An 18,144-nucleotide genomic window follows, 5' to 3' on the forward strand; every position below is an offset into this window, starting at 1 on the left:
CTACCCTGCCAGAGTCTCATCTTACCTGAGCTGGCAGACAGGTGCAAACCCCTGGCATTGAACTGTCTTGTGGATGCTCTTCCTGTTGTTGGACCGCTCGAACACCGTGTGAGGAAGACTGGCATTTTCAGGAGATCCTCCGTGCTGCCTAGCCCTGTTGACGTTGTACGGCATTTGGGCTGGAACCACAGAAAGAGGCTTATATATCAGTTAAGTGGTATACTGTGCCAAAATTATATCATACTAGAAAATTCCGGGGTACATTTATCAGAAGACAGTATGATGCTATGTGATGGTGGAGACTCACCTTAGGTGGCAAAGGGGGAGGAATGTCGATGGCTACTGTGCCACTGCAATAGAAGAAGGAAAGCTGTCAGTCTCAAAATTAATTAAAGAAGGTGCAAACTAAACAACAATAGACATATATTCTTCTTTATATGGGTAGTTGTTTTTGTGTACCTGTCTTTGCTTGCATATTGGTGTACTTATGCATCTGTGTACTGGTTTCATGTCCCTGATCTATTTTGGCACTGAGGCAGATAACTTATTCTGGCCTAGCAGATGAGCTGGACCTTCGCTTGCAATGTGGGACAAGATTGATTTGCATAAGTTGGTCATTGTCTCTAATAGCATGGGGTGCAAAAACACCAAATGAATGGAAATGAGACAACTCTCAGAGTTTATACCAGTGGCCTAGTTTATTTTAAACATTCCATTCATTACTTTTTATTTCTCTCAAGAAGTCATTTAAGGTGGGAAAAGTATGTGAAGACATGAAACCCACAAGTCACTGGGCCTTCGCTACTAAAGCTGTCCTTCTGTAATGAGGTCCAATATGGTTGAAACATCTATGGGATTATTTGCATTCTTCTTTGGAAGAAACATGTCTTTACAGGTAAATTCAGCTGGCCCTTTTTGAAAGAGGGAACAGGAGGGTGGCAACCATCAATGATGGTAGATGCCAGAGGTAAGTGACCACATTAATGAAATGGAATAATTTTTTTATTGTTTTAGCCAGAAAAGATGCAATGATTTAAAAAAAAGAAATACGTTACAGTTTCAATAGTTTCATCAATAAAAAACTAGAAGGTCATTAATAACACAACTGTCCATTTTTAGAGCCAAAAAGATATATTTTCTCAAAGAATAAATAAAAAAAGAGAGATAATAAAAAAAACATTTTATACGTTTAGACCAATGTTACCAATTTCCTCGCTGACATCTCTATGGAGACCCACAGCTAGTCCCTAAGGTTATCTATTTCTTCCAGAAGTGTTTCAAAGAGCTTTGTTTATGTCGAACTCTTCATCCTGCCTTGTTGCTGAACCAAGCAGTCAGAGGTACCCAGATCTTTCTGCCCTTGTCCCTAGCCCGGAGGCCTTTGCTCTTATATAATGCTGTTTCTTGTGTATAAATATTAAGCAAGGAATGGTACCATGCCTGATATGTAGGGGGCTCAATATCCTTCCATGCTGAAGTTATCAGTAGTCTAGCTACAGCTATTGTAATTAATACAAAATCTCTTTGCAATGTCGATAGACTAGCCCTAGTATCATAGCCCAATAACATCAGAGCTGAGATAATTAGAATCACCCTGTTAGTTATCTGCTGCCAAAAAATCTCTATACCGGTTTACAAAGGCATCAATCTACTATATGCATAAAACATGTGTATGATGACCGCCGGACTAGCTTGGCATCTAGGGCAGCTGTCATTCTCCTTCTTCCCCCACTCAAAACGTTTTGCAGGTGTATAGTACAGGTTGAAGAGGGTTTTGTAATGCTGGGCTTTTAGGTTTGCTGACAAGAAGATCTTCTTCCCTAGTTCGATTGACATGTCTAAATCGATCTCCTCATCCCCCATTTTCCCGCCCATTTTACCTCTGTTTTTTCCCGATCATCGAGGAGAGTTTCTAGTAAAATCGTATAGTAGTCTCTGATCCTGCCATTCCCCCGGTATATTACTGGTATTTTCTCCAGGCTGAGAAACCTTGTAGGTAAGTCCTTTAAGCACTCCCTGACCTGTATATATTTGAACTGCTTCTTATTATCTATCCCTAGATTCTGAACTAGTTCTGGAAATGGGATAATCTCTGAATTGTTAAATAGGCTTGCTATCCTTTCTATTCCAGCCTGCTCCCAACCTCTACTCATGGCATCGTACGTCTCCACCGGTAAGAGGGAGGCGTGCCATAGGGGCGACTATTGATTATACTTTGAGATATTTTGTAATCTACTGACTTTACCCCAGATCTTCAGAGCAGCCTTTATGCACTTGAACCGTGTCTTTCTATAGTAGCTGGGTTCCAGCTGCCTTCAGAACAGATCTCCCGTCTCTTCCCCGATAGCTAAATTGTAAATGGTAGGTAAATTTGAGGCCTCAGTTCTCGCCCTACCTGTCACGAGCAGAGTATCCATCGGTTGCTGAGCGGCTGCCCAATAGTAAAACAACAAGTTGGGAACAGCCCACCCCCCTCTACCTTGAAGAAGTGTTAATGTTTTTAAGGCCCGTCAAGTTTTTGGGTAGTGCCATTTAAAGTTTGAGAACATTGAATTCATTTTCTGTATTATAGTATCTGTCAGTTCGAGGGGAAGAGAGCAAAAAAGATATAACACTCTGGGGAAGATTTTTATTTTTAGTACATTGACCCTGCCTATGATTGTTAGATGCAGTCTATCAAGGCGTCTCAATTTCATGCCAATATCATACAGCATGGGGTCAAGGTTACTAGACCATATCGCATCTATGTTTGAACTAATAATAACCCCTAGATACATGGTCGATTTGGTTTGGCGTTGATCTTGTATGGTACCTTGCCGCGGGGTGATTATTTACGTCTTCCCCTTATTTAGGAGATATCCTGATCTGCTCCCAAATTCCTCCTCCATGCTCTCGATTCCCTTAATTGCCTTCTTTGGTTTCAGAGCACTGTATGTGACAGAGAGGAATCCAGGTTTTGCTTTTCTCTGCCGTCAGTGTTGGAGCGTTGGGGCGTTGGAATGCCGGAGCTGCGGAGCTGCGGCCGTAGCAGGTGTAGTGGCAGCCGTGTTTGATTGGATTTTAATGATTTTAATGATGTTTGATGTATCTACCACCCCTCTATTCTCCCCCTAGCATGGTTGAAGGACTGTGCCGGGGGAGATTGTGTCAGAGCCGGAGAGGAATTAAAAAACGAACCTTGGTTTACGGCTTACGGGCTTACAGGCTTTCTGGCTTAGCAGGAGGGGCTTCACAGCGAGTTAGCGGTGGCTTGGTGGGGACATTGCTACTACGAAGTGTAGGGGCGCCTTGGTGTTGCGGAGACGGCCTGGTCTATCGGGTACGGTCCCGATAGACCTACCCTACCCTGAAATGCTATATATAATATCAGCTACTCAAACGGAACAAAATGACATGGATGTGCTGGGGATATCCCGGGAAGAGATATCCCAGAAAAAGCTGATAACGAGGGCCCGCTGCCTATAGAGGCTAAAGTAGAAATAAGGAAAAAGGTTGAGATGGCGGTCGATACTATACTCTCTAGGCAGGTGGCTAATCAAGGACCTAAAGAGAGCATAGTAGATGCCACCCAGGTTAATCAGTCCAGGGTTATTAGTAATAGTAGTTTTACCCCCGGGGGAATCTCAGAAATAAGAACTGATGTAGGTACAGTTGCCGAACTAAATAAGGAAGAGGAGAGCAGCTTACCCTCCAATGAACAAATTCTAATGACCTACAATGACCAAATTCTAGAACTAGAACTAGATACTCTACAAGGAACCAACGAAAAATTAGGAACAAGAGAGGAAATTGCATACTCCAACAGTACTAATAGCAGTAGTACACTGTGCAGTAGGAAAGGCAGTGGCGAACATATCGATATGGTCAGCCCAAAAAAGCAACTGAAGAGCAACAAACTCCCCTAGCGGGTTCTGAAAATACCACCTACAAGGAGCACAGACCCCAGCAGGATCACAAACCCCAACTTATAGGCAATCAGGACTTGGGGTCTATTTGGGATATCTTTTATCAAACATCATCATTAACCTTAGAAGCATTGACATACCAGTCTAGCAAAATGGAGATTCAAATTGAATTACTTAACGTGTTGGCAAATGCAGTAGCCGGAATTGATAAAAAATTGGCACAGCTAAATTGTCTGATAATTAGAGCTCAAACTCAAGCTGCTGCAACATACCTGAATTGTGCATGTGCCACAATAATTAACAAACTGGCAACAATACCGGATGCAATGAATACAATACTGGAAGATGTTAAATGGAGTCTTCAAAAGGAAAAAAACAAATACAAAGAGGGTAGCAGCAAAATAAAAAAGGACATTGGAGATAACAATAATATTATACACCTAAGAGATGCTGAACAATTCAGTGCTACAATTGACTTAGTAAGCGTGGATAATTCAACATCGACAGCAGGTCAGAACCTACAGCAAGATGGGAAGTTGCCAATGGATACAAAACCATTGGTCCCTTGTATAGAGGATACTACTGAAGACTTGGAGATTAAGGAAGCAGTTCCATTATTCAGTATGACAAAGAAACATAGGAAAAAACTATGAAAGGCAAGAATTAAGGCCAAACATGAATCCATAATTGCAATACAATCTCAAGATGAAGTACCAAGTGAATTGGGTAGTGGCGGAGAAAAACGATGTAAGGAAACAACGGGTAAACAGGAAAAAGAATCACATGGAGAACAGTCTTATATAGAGAATAACAAAAGCAAGAAATATTTTGCTATATTCACCAAAGATACAAGCGGAAAACAATTGAGCGAGCAAATTAACAAAACATGTAGACAAACAAAGATATTCCGTCCATCATCCCCTTTGGTTTTGCTCCGACAAACAAAGATATCCACTACATTGGGTAAAACTAGAAGAACCTCTAATGAATCAGAGAAGGAGGGGATAAAAATCAAACCAAAGGAAAAGGAAGTTACGCTTCTAGGAAACTATTGTATCTCAGAGAAGTCATCTGAGGATAAAAAAAGTGTATCATTGGAAAAGAGGGATCAACCAAAGAGTGTGTCAAATCCTCAGAAAACTAAAGATCCGGAGAAAGATGATGTAGAAAAAAAACATATTGGACCAGTAGTACAAAGTACATTCCGCGTACATCATAATACAGCTCAAAGTTCAAGTCTTAATACAACTCAATGTCAAAACCATCAATACTCCCAAAACCTAGTAAATCAAATAAATACATTAAGTTATATAAATGTGAACCAAAACGATATGTTAGAACAAGCTGAGGAGAACCGGAATGTTTCTAATAGGAATCACTTGGTCATCGTAAGGAATGGAGAGGAGAAACTAGTCACAAATAAAGTTCCACAAGGTATTGAAAAAGACAGGAAAGAGGAATCCTCTGTTAATGGAATGGTAGAACTGATTTTCAAACCGGTATATGACTCTCGAGGCAGGCAAGACACACTGAATAGAGGAAACATTCTCTGCCTCTTTAAGTTTATCCCGTCGTTGGAAAATGTGACAAGCAAAAACATTGAAAGTATTGGATTCTTACCAAATACAGAAAGTAGCCTGAAACTAACATTGATAACCTTGAACTCTGGCTCTTTAGCGGAATTAATTCTGAATTAAAAATAATTTTTTTACAGCTGTGGAATATTAATTAGTAAGCCAGCAGCAAAGGTATATCCAAGTCCTTTCATCAAAGAAGAGAATCCGGATCTTCAACAAAGAAACAGCAAAAAGCAAGTATTCTCTATATTAAAAAAATTCCCTTGGAAAATTGGAGCAAGTAAGTGAAATGACATTGAACCAAAGCAAAAGAGAAAAGTTAATTAGAATAAATGAAAAATGGATATCTATGGCTCTTCATGGCAATAATAATCCATGACAGAACACAGCAAGATGTACAATAAAAAAAGAAAATAAGGACAGTGAAATATTAAAACTATGCTCATAGAATATAAATGGGGTATGTAATAAGGTAAATAATGCCCACTTAAACTCTATGTCTAATTCCTATCAGGCTATTTTATTACAGGAAACATGGAATATTAATCCTGTAATGTTAGATACTTTGGATACTTTGAGCCCGCAATCAAGCAACATAAATATTGTTGCCCCAGTGGGGGCCTAGCTACATTCATAGCCATCGATTTGTGAGTGGAGCATGAGCAAGTGGATACGAACAACCCTAACTTTCTAACAGTTATGATATAAGGCAAGCAATCAATTGAAATCAAAATCTTTAATACTAATTAATTTATATATACACCCTACACCAAGTTCAAGGACCAACATGTGTACTACACTTACCAGTTTTCTGTTGCAGCAAATGATGCATGACCCTTTCACAGACTTTCTAATTTCAGGGGATTTTAATTTAAACCTGCTTGTGCCCTTTACAAAAGACAACATTGCTCAGTTACAGGATCATCAATGGGCAATTCCCCAGCAAACAACATATACAGTAACGAAGCCCAGACAAAGCAAAGTGGTTATACATTTTGTTAAGGATATAGAAGCAATGGGTCTAAGAATACTAAATGGGAGATTCCCTCAAGACTCACCACCATCTTGGACCTTTTAGTCACAAAATTCAAAGTCACGAATTGACTATACGATTGTATCATTAAACATCTTCAGTAATATTACTTCGTACCATCTTGGGAAGGTGCCTGACAGTGGTCATAGTCAGCAAATACTCACCACAAATTTGCCCAGTATAAATTATCAAACATATTTGACAACAACAGGACAGACTGGAACTGTCAACTATAGGAGACTTATCTGGACAGCTCATACCAAATACAACACTAATACACTGGCGCAAAAATTGGCCAAAGAATGTTTCGAAAAAAAAATCTTTTTATCTCCAATTGATCCATGGGTAAACTTTACACGTATATTAGTAAAATTATATGAATTAGCGCCCAAAGTTAAGAAAAAACAAACGACGGGAATGGGGAAAAGAAATAAAAATAAAATTAATTTATCCTATACAATAAGGAATATGAGAAGGACTCGTAACAACTTTAGGAGACAGTTAACAAAGTTCCCAAATAACAATGAATTGTCTATTAAATTACAAAATATTAATCAAAATTTGAGGAAATTAATCTGGAACGAAAGAAACCATGCAAAGCATGTTCTTTAGGCTAAAGTTTTCCATGCTAGTAATCAAACGAACTCTAGGGAATTCTGGAAAACGATAAATGGTCTAGTACGACCTAATAAATCAGAGGTATCATCTGCACTGACTGAAAAAGAGTGGGTTATTTTTCTGGCAACACATTTAAACTCTGACAGGTAATCAATGTATCTGGATAGCAAATGGGATGTGATTGATACAGTAAGTCAGGAACTGAACCATGAATTTGATATAACAATAATTCAAATATAAAAATTAATACCGAAACAAAAAGATGGGGCACCAGGTCCCAATGGTATTCCTTTCTCACTTTCTAAGGAAGATCCGGCTCTATGGTCAGAATATCTAACAGCGGTCTTTAAAGAAATTGTCCGGACATTGACAATACCCGAATCCGGTGAGGGTCATTAATATCGGCAATTTATAAAAAAGGAAATTGGGCCCACCCGGAAATATATAGATTAATTACTCTTCAAGACACAGATGCCAAATTATTTGCGGGAGTTTTATTACCAAATCTATGAGTATGGGCAAAGGAGAACCAGATACTCCCGCCCAACCAAACAGGATTTATTAAAGGACTGGGCACTACAACAAATATATTAGCCTTATCAGTGCTAATGGATAAATGTACCTCAATGAGACAACCCTTGTATTAGTGCTTTGTTGATTTTAGATTGGCCTTTGATTGTGTGCACAGACAACTTCTGTGGAGAAAATTGAAGGAGCAAGATATCCCAGTGTCCCTTTTAAAATCAATTCAACTTCTCTATGCTGACACTTGGGTTGGAGTACGTATGGGGGATGGTTCGACGCTAACAAAGGAAATTTTAACCATGGCAGGGTTAAAGCAAGAGTGCGTATTGGCCCCTTACTTTTTAACTTGTTTTTAGCAGATCCTACTAATGCACTGAATGAAGTAAATGCACACCCTCCTAAACTAGCCAACATGCAGATATCAAATTTACTATACGCAGACGATGACATCCTTCTAAGCCAAACAAAAGTGGTGTTACAACGGTTAATAGATCGAATATCATATTCAAAAGAAAACGAATGGTGATAAACAAAACAAAGAAAAAAGTTATGGTGATCAGCAAAAATTCAAGATTAAAATATAAATCCAAATGGTTTCTGGAGAAAACGCATTTAGAACAAGTGGAATCATACAAATACTCGGGAGTATTATTGGATGATAATGGAAATTTTCTCTTGCAAAAAACGGATATCCAAAGGAAAGCAAATGCTTTGATAGCTGCATTTTAGAAGCTTGCAGAAATCATTAAGTGAGCTGAGTTACCGACCATTCTTAAAAGTTATATCGGCAAGATTGCTGCCTACCTTAACATATGGTAGCGAAGCCCTGTGTGGGAAAGACACTGTGATCATCAATAATGCGGTCACAAAAACCTTCAAAACCCTCTTTTACTTGCCTAATAATGCATCGCAAGCGCAAATAAGGCTGGAGTTTGGACTTACTAACTTACCAACTATATGCGAGAAAAGGACAATTTATAAAAGTATAAAATAGAATAAAAAATGACAATGAAAATCAAATGTCTCAATTAGTATGGCAGGAAATGAATGTAAATACTTACAAGCTGCATTAGAAGAATACGTTGAAACCCCAAACTGGGGGACTAGAATAACTCCTGAACCATTTAAAAAAGCTATTAATAAAATAACAAACAATCTATCGCTGCTAAGGGATAAAGACTTATTTACAAAAAGAAAACACGCTTGGCCAATAATGAATGGTTTTCCAAAAGTGAAAGTTAAATCATACTTTGAAACCCCGTGGACTTTGAAATATAAACAAATCTTCACAAAAGCTTGTTTTGGCGCACTACCGGGCTTATGTAATCTTCATCCGTGGCTAAGGTCAGAAGAAGACACGCTATGTAGGCTTTGTAAATTAGGAGAGGAGAACATTACTCACCTGCTGAGTGTCTGCCCAGAATTGGAAATTGAAAGTAAAAACATACTTAAGAAACATTTTAATGCTCGAGGAGTACAGACTTGCAGGCAAGCTGTGAAAATATGTTTACACTCCGATGATATAATAATGAATTCTGCCTTTGAAAAGTTTTTAGTAAGAATGGGATCCAAATTAGATCAGCAAAAATTCAAATCTACATGTACTGTAATGTAAATAGCATTATGAAATGGATTTTATCAAATTTAATTCACCTAAAAAATATTGTATTATTTATTCTTGCTTTTACTATTTTTTCTTGTCCTACATTTATTAACCTGGATTTTTATAGCTGGTTGCGTTTGTTGTCTCATTGTAAGATTTTATTTAATCAAACAATAAAGAATAATAATTATAATTAATTGCCTTCTCTGGCTCTGATGTAATAATGGCAATATCATCCGCATAGGCCAGAACCTTAAAAAAAAAAAATGTAATCAAAAGGCAAAGGCATGGACCAAAATACTAAATGGAAAAAGGAATTAACTGAAAGAATTTATGTCTGGTAGAAGATCTGCTTTACCACACACATCATGTGGTGAGAGGCAAGCCATGCCAGTGCTGTGCTACTGGTGACAATCTCTTATAACTTATTGTCGGGGCGTTCTGTGAGAAACAATGTAGAGCACCATTGAGATATCTAATAAAAAAGCCAAAGCCAGGAGGTGGTGGGAGGTACAAAAAGGAAAGTACTGCCATCCTTAGTAATTTTATCTATAAAAGGAATGTTGGAGATGGGTCAAGTGACCAGGTTATGCAAACACTGGTAAGGTCTTCACTACACTCTTATGCTAAACATATGTCAATAATGTGCCCATTTTGTTGTGTTTAATCCTTAAATAACTGGGATAACTTTAGCACGTTCACGTTGGGCATGAAATAACAGGTGTCAGTATTGTCTGACTGATCCACTCACATGATAAAATTCCCAGCTAGTTTAGAATTCTGGACTAGGAGCTAGGAAATATTTCTGGGAAAGTAATAGAAAAAGTGTTTTCAAATCAGGAATGTTTGTAGAATAAAAATATGATATTAGGTAGCCTGGGGGAGAGAACTGAATGTATCTGTCATTTGAAGACTTGCACTACATCAATTTAGGAGCAAAAGGATCAGGTTTTGTCATTGTTGCCAGTTTGTCTATTTTTTAATGATAACATTCTAGTAGCATGGTAGATAAAGAGTGACGTATTGCGCCAGAGTGGGTAAATGTGACAACAAAGGCATAGTACCTATGTAAGTATTTTCACTATTCCAGGCAAAATTAGAATTAGGTATCTCGGAGGACTCCTCTTACCCTGCAGAAGACCTTTATTCAATAAATTTGCACTGCCACTAGGTGGCACCCTAGAGCTGCTGCCTTTTCTTGTCTTCTGGAAGAGCAAGCCCCACACAGAGCAAGCCTCACTTTACAGATTAGGAAACAAGGTGAACGACAGAATGGAATAAGATGAAAAAGGAAGAGAAGAGAATCACTCTCCATTACATGATATAGTAGAGTCAGGACTTACATCTCTACGTCGTCGTAGTCATCATCCACTTCACTGCTATCGCCCTCCTCCCTGCGAAGATTGAAAGACAAGCAGGAGAGATGCGAGTTACTTTGGAAGCTAGAGGAGAACTATAGAGTAAAAAGGAACACATTGAAGAAACTGAAACTAAGCCAATTACGGGGTGTCAGGCTTGAACTAGTGTTGCAGCTGAAGCTTCATAATAACTGGTAGATAATATACCAACACACCACAGACCAATGTGTATTTTCCATCCACCCATATTATGGGGCTGACACAATATTCCAGGTAGTTATTCTTTGTTTTACAAGAAAAATTATATGTTCGTCTGAAGAGAATACATGTCACAAAACATAGAATAGCACTGGGGACCTGAATTATTTATACCACAAACTGTAATGATTTATTAGTTCCTCTAGTACATTTCAGAAAGACAACTGTATTAAAATATCAGAGGGAGAGGAAAAAAGAGGCTCTAAAACAATAGTTGTTAAGTACACATGTATTAATATACTGAATATTAATTAATATTATTGGTTTAAATTAGTCTTTATTCTTAATGCATTTAGTTTTGTGATTATTAGCAAGGCACTATTATTTGTTAGAAGCACAAAGGTGAAGGTTTTATTCAAATGTATAATTTTTCATGTATTCACAATAATGACACATGGCAAAAGCTTCTTTAAAAATGTGTCCCAGTAAAAGCTGAGAAAAATAAAGAATGCTGATCAAGAAACTGTTTATCTTATGTTTTGGCGTGGAAGCTGGTAATCTTTGAAAGTCTTGGGGAGTAACACTTTCTGTGAATTTCAACAAGCAAAGCCCGACCTCTTCTAGGGAGGTATGGGGATATTCTCCTCAGAGTACATTTTGAAGATATTTGGGTTAAATGGTCTATTTAAAAAACACTTTTTACATAAATGTGCTGAATAGCAATAGGCTTTGAAAGAGCACTCATTAAATATTCAATAAGTCATTCCATTGGGGGCTAAGCCAATGAAACCTGACACCCCACATGAGATGACTCAATTTTTTAAATTTTTTTGAATGGGTGCCTGTGAAAAATGGGTTTTCTGGCTGACTAGGGTATGCACCTAAGCCAGGGAGAATCCACCACTCTTGTCAAGATAAGGGGATTACACTTCTAAAATAACCCCTGTTCACCCCCTTAATAGCTTGGAATGAGCAGTCATGCTTATCTCAGAGGCAATGTGTTAAGAATTTCATAACAAACAGTAATGCAGTGAAAACCCTACAGAAGGACACCACACAAGTTTTAGAAATATATCCAATATTCATCTGGTCAAAACAAGACCAAAACCATAAAAACCTAACATACTGTGATCAAAACACAAATAATGCAAATATTGTTTTTTTAAACAGTTACTTGAAGTTGATAGCTCCGTCCGGGGCTATCATGGTGTCCTGAACAGACAAATCCAACAGTTCCAGCCGGTTGCATTATCACAGGCCAGCTACGGTGTCAGAGAGACCCGTAAAACAGTAGCTTTAGAGATGCAAGGCGTGGAACCTTGGGGTGAGCTCCAGAGGAGCAGTGTCGGCAGGCGTCGGTTCCAGAAGTTGGTGCAAGAGTCATCGGGCCCTTGAAGTCACATGCATTGGAGGCCGAACTCCGTGAGTTTGCAGCCAGAAGCGCCGGCATTGGCAGGCGTTGTGGCTGCGGTGTGAAGTGAAGTGATGCGACATGCGGTGCCCTTAGGTTGCAGTGGAGACAGTGGCTTGGTGGCGGTCATCCAGCGGCGTCAGTGATACCAGGGCTGCAGTGTGAAGTGGGAAGGGGTTTGATGCGGTGCTGACAGGTCATAGTGCAGGCAGCATCATCGTCATTGATTAATCGCTGTTGTCGGTAGACCCAAGGCTGTGGTGAGAGACAGATCAAAGTGGTATCCGGTGCCCACAGATCGTGGTGCAGGTAGCGGCGTCGGTTGATGAACTGGAGTCGATGGCGATGGTGTCAGTAAGCCAAGGCTGCTGTGTGGGATAGGGCGGTGCATCGTGTAGCTTAAGAGCAGTGCCCCCAAACCACGGGCAAGCAGCGCCGTAGATGTCAGCTTGGAGCAGAAGCATCGGTGATACCAGGGCTGCGGTGCAAAGCAAGGCAGTGCTATATGTTCTCCACAAGCGGTGTCCACAGGTAATGGTGCAAGCAGCGGCATCGGTGACGGCATTGTCTCATTGTCGGGGATACCAGGGCTGCAGTGTGAAGCGAGGCGGTGCAGAGTGCGGTGCCGACAGGTCATGGAGCAATCAGAGGTTCGATGGCGGTGGCGGGCGTCGTCGTCACTGGGAGCAGGGTTATGGTGCGAAGGCAGCAGTGCACTCTGTGGTTCCTTCAGGTCATGGTGCCGGAAGTGGTGTCGTTGACCCGCTGGAGAAGCAGAGATCGGCAGAAACGTCAGGCTGCAACCATAACGGACTAGTTACCCTTTTATTTATGGTTGCAGCCTGACGTTGCTGCCAATCCCTGCTCCGCCAGCGGGTAATGCAACACAAAGACTGAAACATGTTGATGAGACCCCTGATGAAGGGCCATGATTGACCCGAAATGCATTGGGTTGAATAAATATTTGGGTTGAAAATTCTTTGCTACCAAGGAACCATTGGCAGAATGATACTAATTTACTGAATAAAATCTAAGAAGAAGCTTCAGCAACAGATAAAGTATTTAAATTTGGTTAAAACTGTTGAACTGAATTTAGAAAACATTGTTGTTTTCCAGATAAGTGCTCCTGTCAGCTTGGTAGGGCTTCTTCCCTCCCAACACACTTGAGAGCCGGTATTTTATCACAGGAGCCTACCATTCTAAGAATTGCCTCCAATATGTCAGGGTCTGCATTTACCATGGATGCCTCTAAAAGCCAGTTACCTTTAGTTTGCCAGGGACAATGGCAGATTTAAAGCACAACACAATGTTCTCACTTGCACTCCCTTACTTTTACTCAAACTCATCCTCACTCAAACTCACTCATACTCATTCAGTCTCATTCCCTTGCACTTATTGATCCTCATTCACACTCTTGCACCCATTATTACTCTCACTCACTCATTTTTACCGATTCATTCACACTCACTCTCCCTCACACTTACTCTTACTCACTCATCCATACTTTCTCACTCACTTGTACTCACTTCTATTCTCAATCATACATTCTCACTCGTGACCTCACTCATTCTCACTTGCACCCATTCTAATTCACACTCACTCAAATTCTCTAACACTTAGTAATTCTTACTCATTCATTCACATTCACTCACTTGAACCACTGTTTCATTCATTCTCACTCTCTCCAACTCACTCATATTCACTTATTGACAGTCAGTCTCATTATCACACACTACTTATCACTTACTCATTTTCACTCACACACACTCATACATGCTCATACATGTTCTCATACAAACACTGTCTCACCTACACTCATGCTCACAATATACATTTAAAAGCATTTTATTTCATTTACCACTGCTGCCAGTGAAAGTCCTGCTCCAGCTCTTGGTTTTCCATTTTTTATTGCACTAATGGTGAATAATTGGAAGAAATTGGGTTACTGTGCGGGATGTCAGGCATGCACTAGAAATAAGTCCATAATTGTCTCCTTGTAGCAATTGACTCTCTCAGGGTAGCAAAATAAAGTAGTTCAAGGTCTACTCAAGGAAGTTGGTGTGGTATAATAATCGTAATTTGCTGGCACACAATAACAACACTCAATGATTATTTGTCCAGTCAGTGCTTTTATCATTGAAAAAGGAAAGATACATTTATTACCCACACATTACTAACTACTATGCATTAATTTACAAATATGTACATAAGATAGGTAGAAATAACTTTGGTGACATTCTGAAATCACAATTGTGGTTCATTATCCCCATAATCATAACATGCCCTTTACCCCACCTATATTACTACTATAACATTATAATTTAAGGTGGTGTCATTTTAAATAATGCAGTCCAATTGGATTTGTAAGAGGTTACCACATCAAAATATAAGGCAAAACTATTGGCTTTGTCAAGGAGTCACCACACTGAAATAAATGTAATCATCACATACTGGGATTTACCATTAAGACCAATCGAGTCAGTATCCATGTTCAAATATAATCACTATCAATAAGCATTGGATTGTTAATCAACAAATGTTATCAATATGGCAATTGTATCCATAACCACATTAGACATGTGTTGATGCCTTTATTTTACCACTTAACATGAACCCATAGAATCAAAATCTAGGAATCATTGTACTCCCAAGCTGTAGAACAGAGCTCACCCCAGGAAAACTTTAAAATACTGAAAACATCTTCTGGGGTCATGGATTCAAAGATACAGGAGACTTAGGGTTGAAAGCTTTAATACATTTCTGGGGGGGTGCTGCTTCACTCCCATTTTGGGGCACCACTAAAGTCAGGAACTGTAAAAGTCATGAAAAGTCACAAGGCATTAAGGAGCGCTCCCTCAGTCGGAGCGGTGAATAAGTAATTAGCGGGTTCTCACACTGCGTTTTTTTCTTTTGTGTTTTTTTTTAAGATGGGTGCCCCAGTCCCATTCAGGGAACCCCCAGCCTCTACTCTGTCTTTTTTTATTTTTATAAAAGTGCAATGCAGGGAGCCCACTCTCATGTTGTCTAGCTTTTTTCTCTCCTGTGCATGCTCCTGCCTTTAGCCAGCATGGAGAAAGGCTTACTATCTGCCAACGACATGGAGTGCAGATGGGTACTGCAGTGGTGGGCCCTCCTTTGTGTGTGGGTTCCAGGAGAAGGGGTCCTGGAACCCTGCTTTTTAAGTAACCAATTTATTTTGCACCAAACCCTGGAGAAATGAGGGCCTCCTGGGTGGTAGAACATTTGTGGAGTTGGACTCTATACATGCCCCTCCCACCAGGAATATTTAAAACATTGTTGCATTGACCCCTGGCACTGGCCCACCCCAGGGTAATTTTAAAAAATTGAAGCAGAGCCATTTTGCTCCATTTCCGAGCAGGTCACATGCGCTCTGTTTCTCGAGCAGGGTGTCAAAGATTAAGGGCCTCATGTAGGTAGCCAAATACCGGTCGGTAACGGCCGATTTTCGTTAATTATACCGTTACCGACCGGTATTTTGGCTTTTGGTATGTAGGGGGTGAATTTCTGTATTCGGAATTTACCGAATCGGTAAAATTACCGATTCGGTAATTTTACCGATTCGGTAAATTCCGAATACAGAAATCAGGATGTAGGGGGACTGTGTGGGTGTTGTTTCGAGTCGGTATTTACCACCAACTAATAGTTGGTGGTAAATAAAGTATTGATGACGAAAAGCAATTAAAAGCGCTTAGAAGTGTGCACATGTGGCAGACATACATGCCCTTAGGGCATGTATGTGTGCCACATGTGCACACATGGCCGTTTCAGGGGTGCAACAGGGTGTCAATGTGACACCCTGCCACCCTTGCCTGTGTTCCCCCCATTACCGAATCGGTATTTACCGATTCGGTAATGAGGCATACCTTCCCATCAATGGGAAGGTATGCCTCATTACCGAATCGGTAAATACCGATTCGGTAATTACCGAATCATTCCGAATCGGTAATATTTACTGACCAATTACCTACATATCATTTACCACTTCATAAATACCGAATCGGTAAAATTCGGTATTTATGAAGTGGTAAATGTGTCCCTACCTATATATGGCCCCCTATCCTTTAAAGCTGCAAAGCTCAAGTCCCAATGAGCTTATTTAAACTATCTGTGGCTCATTTTGCTCCTGGTGGTGCACTCTAGCCACCTGGAGGGGTTCCAGCAGGTCCCCTGGCCTCAAATGGGCACACCCTGTGGGAAGCTGGTTCCCTGCCCTTCTGTGCCAACCTTCTTCTCTGCTTTGCCCTCCACAGAACGAATGGTGTCCTGGCTCTCTTGCAGGGCATTTGGGGATCAGTGGTGTACAAGTAGCCCCAGGGGGCATAAAAGGGCCAGTGACACTGGCCCTAAAGAGATCCATCTAGTCCAGGGGGTCAGCTGCAGACAGTCCTTAGTCCATCAGGGGCATCAGGTGGCTTCTCCTTCTAATTGTCCATGGTGTTGCTGCTGTTCCCATCCAGGTGTAGGGTCTTGCTCACTGTTTCTTCCTTGTGCAAGGGTTTTTAAGTGTGGGTGGGAATTTCAAGTACCAAGCACCCCTGCCCAATCCTAGGATTCCATATCATCTGCCACTCTTGTCCCAACCAACCTGCACTGCATTCTGGGACAGTCCAATATGGCACTGTCAGGTTTTCTCTGTGCAGAGCTCGTCTCAGGGCCTCAGATCCATCCATTGTTGACATCAATGCCAGATAGCATCCCACCAAAACTTCAAAGAGGATCCCCTCCTGTGTTGGCTGCAAATGCCTGGGCTTTCTCCTGTATTTAGTGTGTCTGGACTGTCCCAGCCCATGTGGAGTGTAACAAGCTAATTACCAGATGCAGATTTTTCTCTGCACCTCTTTCTTCTCAGGAACTGAGTCAATCACTGATAATTGCTCCTTTTGTGTGGGGAGGCATTTATTGCCTCGGCTGGGGGGCAAAGTAATTAACTTGGTCCAGCAGGGTGGAAAAAGGCATGAAATCTTGAGGATCATGTGGATCCTTGGGGGACTCCTAGTTTGACTGGAGATGGGTTAGAGAGTGAGGTATCCTCAGTTGCCTTCATCTTCATCCTACCTTGACCAGGTTGTATGTTCAGTTAGGCATCAGAAGTCCTGCGCCTGGAAAAGCTTCACCCAGTGAATCAAACTTGGTGTTTGCCAGGTGTCTATCAACTGATTGAACCATAGCTAGAACTTCAGGTCCAGAACCTTCACCAGTGCTGTATGAAAAGGAGTCAGATTTGATGTGTGTATGTGTACTATTTTTCACAGGTCTTGCACTTATGATGATCATTGTTTCCTGACATTTTAGTGTTTGAGTTAAAACTATTTTCCTCAGTGAGTGCCCTAAGTTGGCAGGGTATGCCCAGACATGGGTTACTTATTCATTTCGCCACTGGATTAAAGCTAGCCTGGCTAATGAGAGGTGTTATCCCGAAATGGGTCCTGCAATGCTTGTTCCGGTCCAGTGACAACCTGGCTTGGCAGTTTGGGCTGGACTGTTCTCATGAGGCACAGGGTCCAGACTGATTTGCATATGGCTGGGTCTGAACTGGGGTGGCAAGTACAAGTACATTTGCTGCTAAAAAGGAACTAGTAAAGGTGCAAACGTGATGTAGAATTTTTTTAATAGCAGTTCATTTTTGGAGGCATAGGAGAGCGAAATATATTTCCAGGTAGGAAAAAGTTAAATCCACTCCTTAACCCATGAGCAGTGTCCTCCCAAAGACAGTTCTCAAAGAATAAGGCTAGAGCATGAGGTTCACAATTGTAAATCTACAGTTTCATAAGGCTTGCATGTGTACTCCTGAGGACTGCACTCAAGAGTCTAAAGGCTGAAAATGTGAGCCACGGTGGGAGAAAATATCCATAGAGTACTGACGTCTTCCTCACTTTATCTGAATTGAGCTCATAC

General features: G+C 40.6%; 1 protein-coding gene across 2 annotated transcripts in view; it reads right to left on the reverse strand.

Moving 5' to 3' along the window:
* The window catches only part of LOC146798005 (mitogen-activated protein kinase kinase kinase kinase 5-like), a 581,883-nt gene that overhangs the window by 187,191 nt on the left and 376,548 nt on the right, over positions 1-18,144 (reverse strand). For both annotated transcript variants that reach the window (XM_085625240.1, XM_085625239.1), the window contains 3 exons: positions 10,605-10,655; positions 308-350; positions 26-179 (listed from right to left, as the gene is read on the reverse strand). In XM_085625240.1, coding sequence (XP_085481366.1) covers positions 26-179; positions 308-350; positions 10,605-10,655 — 248 coding nt within the window. The remainder of the gene's footprint in view (positions 1-25; positions 180-307; positions 351-10,604; positions 10,656-18,144) is intronic.

This window comes from Triturus cristatus, chromosome 9 (assembly GCF_964204655.1).
Source record: "Triturus cristatus chromosome 9, aTriCri1.1, whole genome shotgun sequence".
NCBI lineage: Eukaryota > Metazoa > Chordata > Amphibia > Caudata > Salamandridae > Triturus > Triturus cristatus.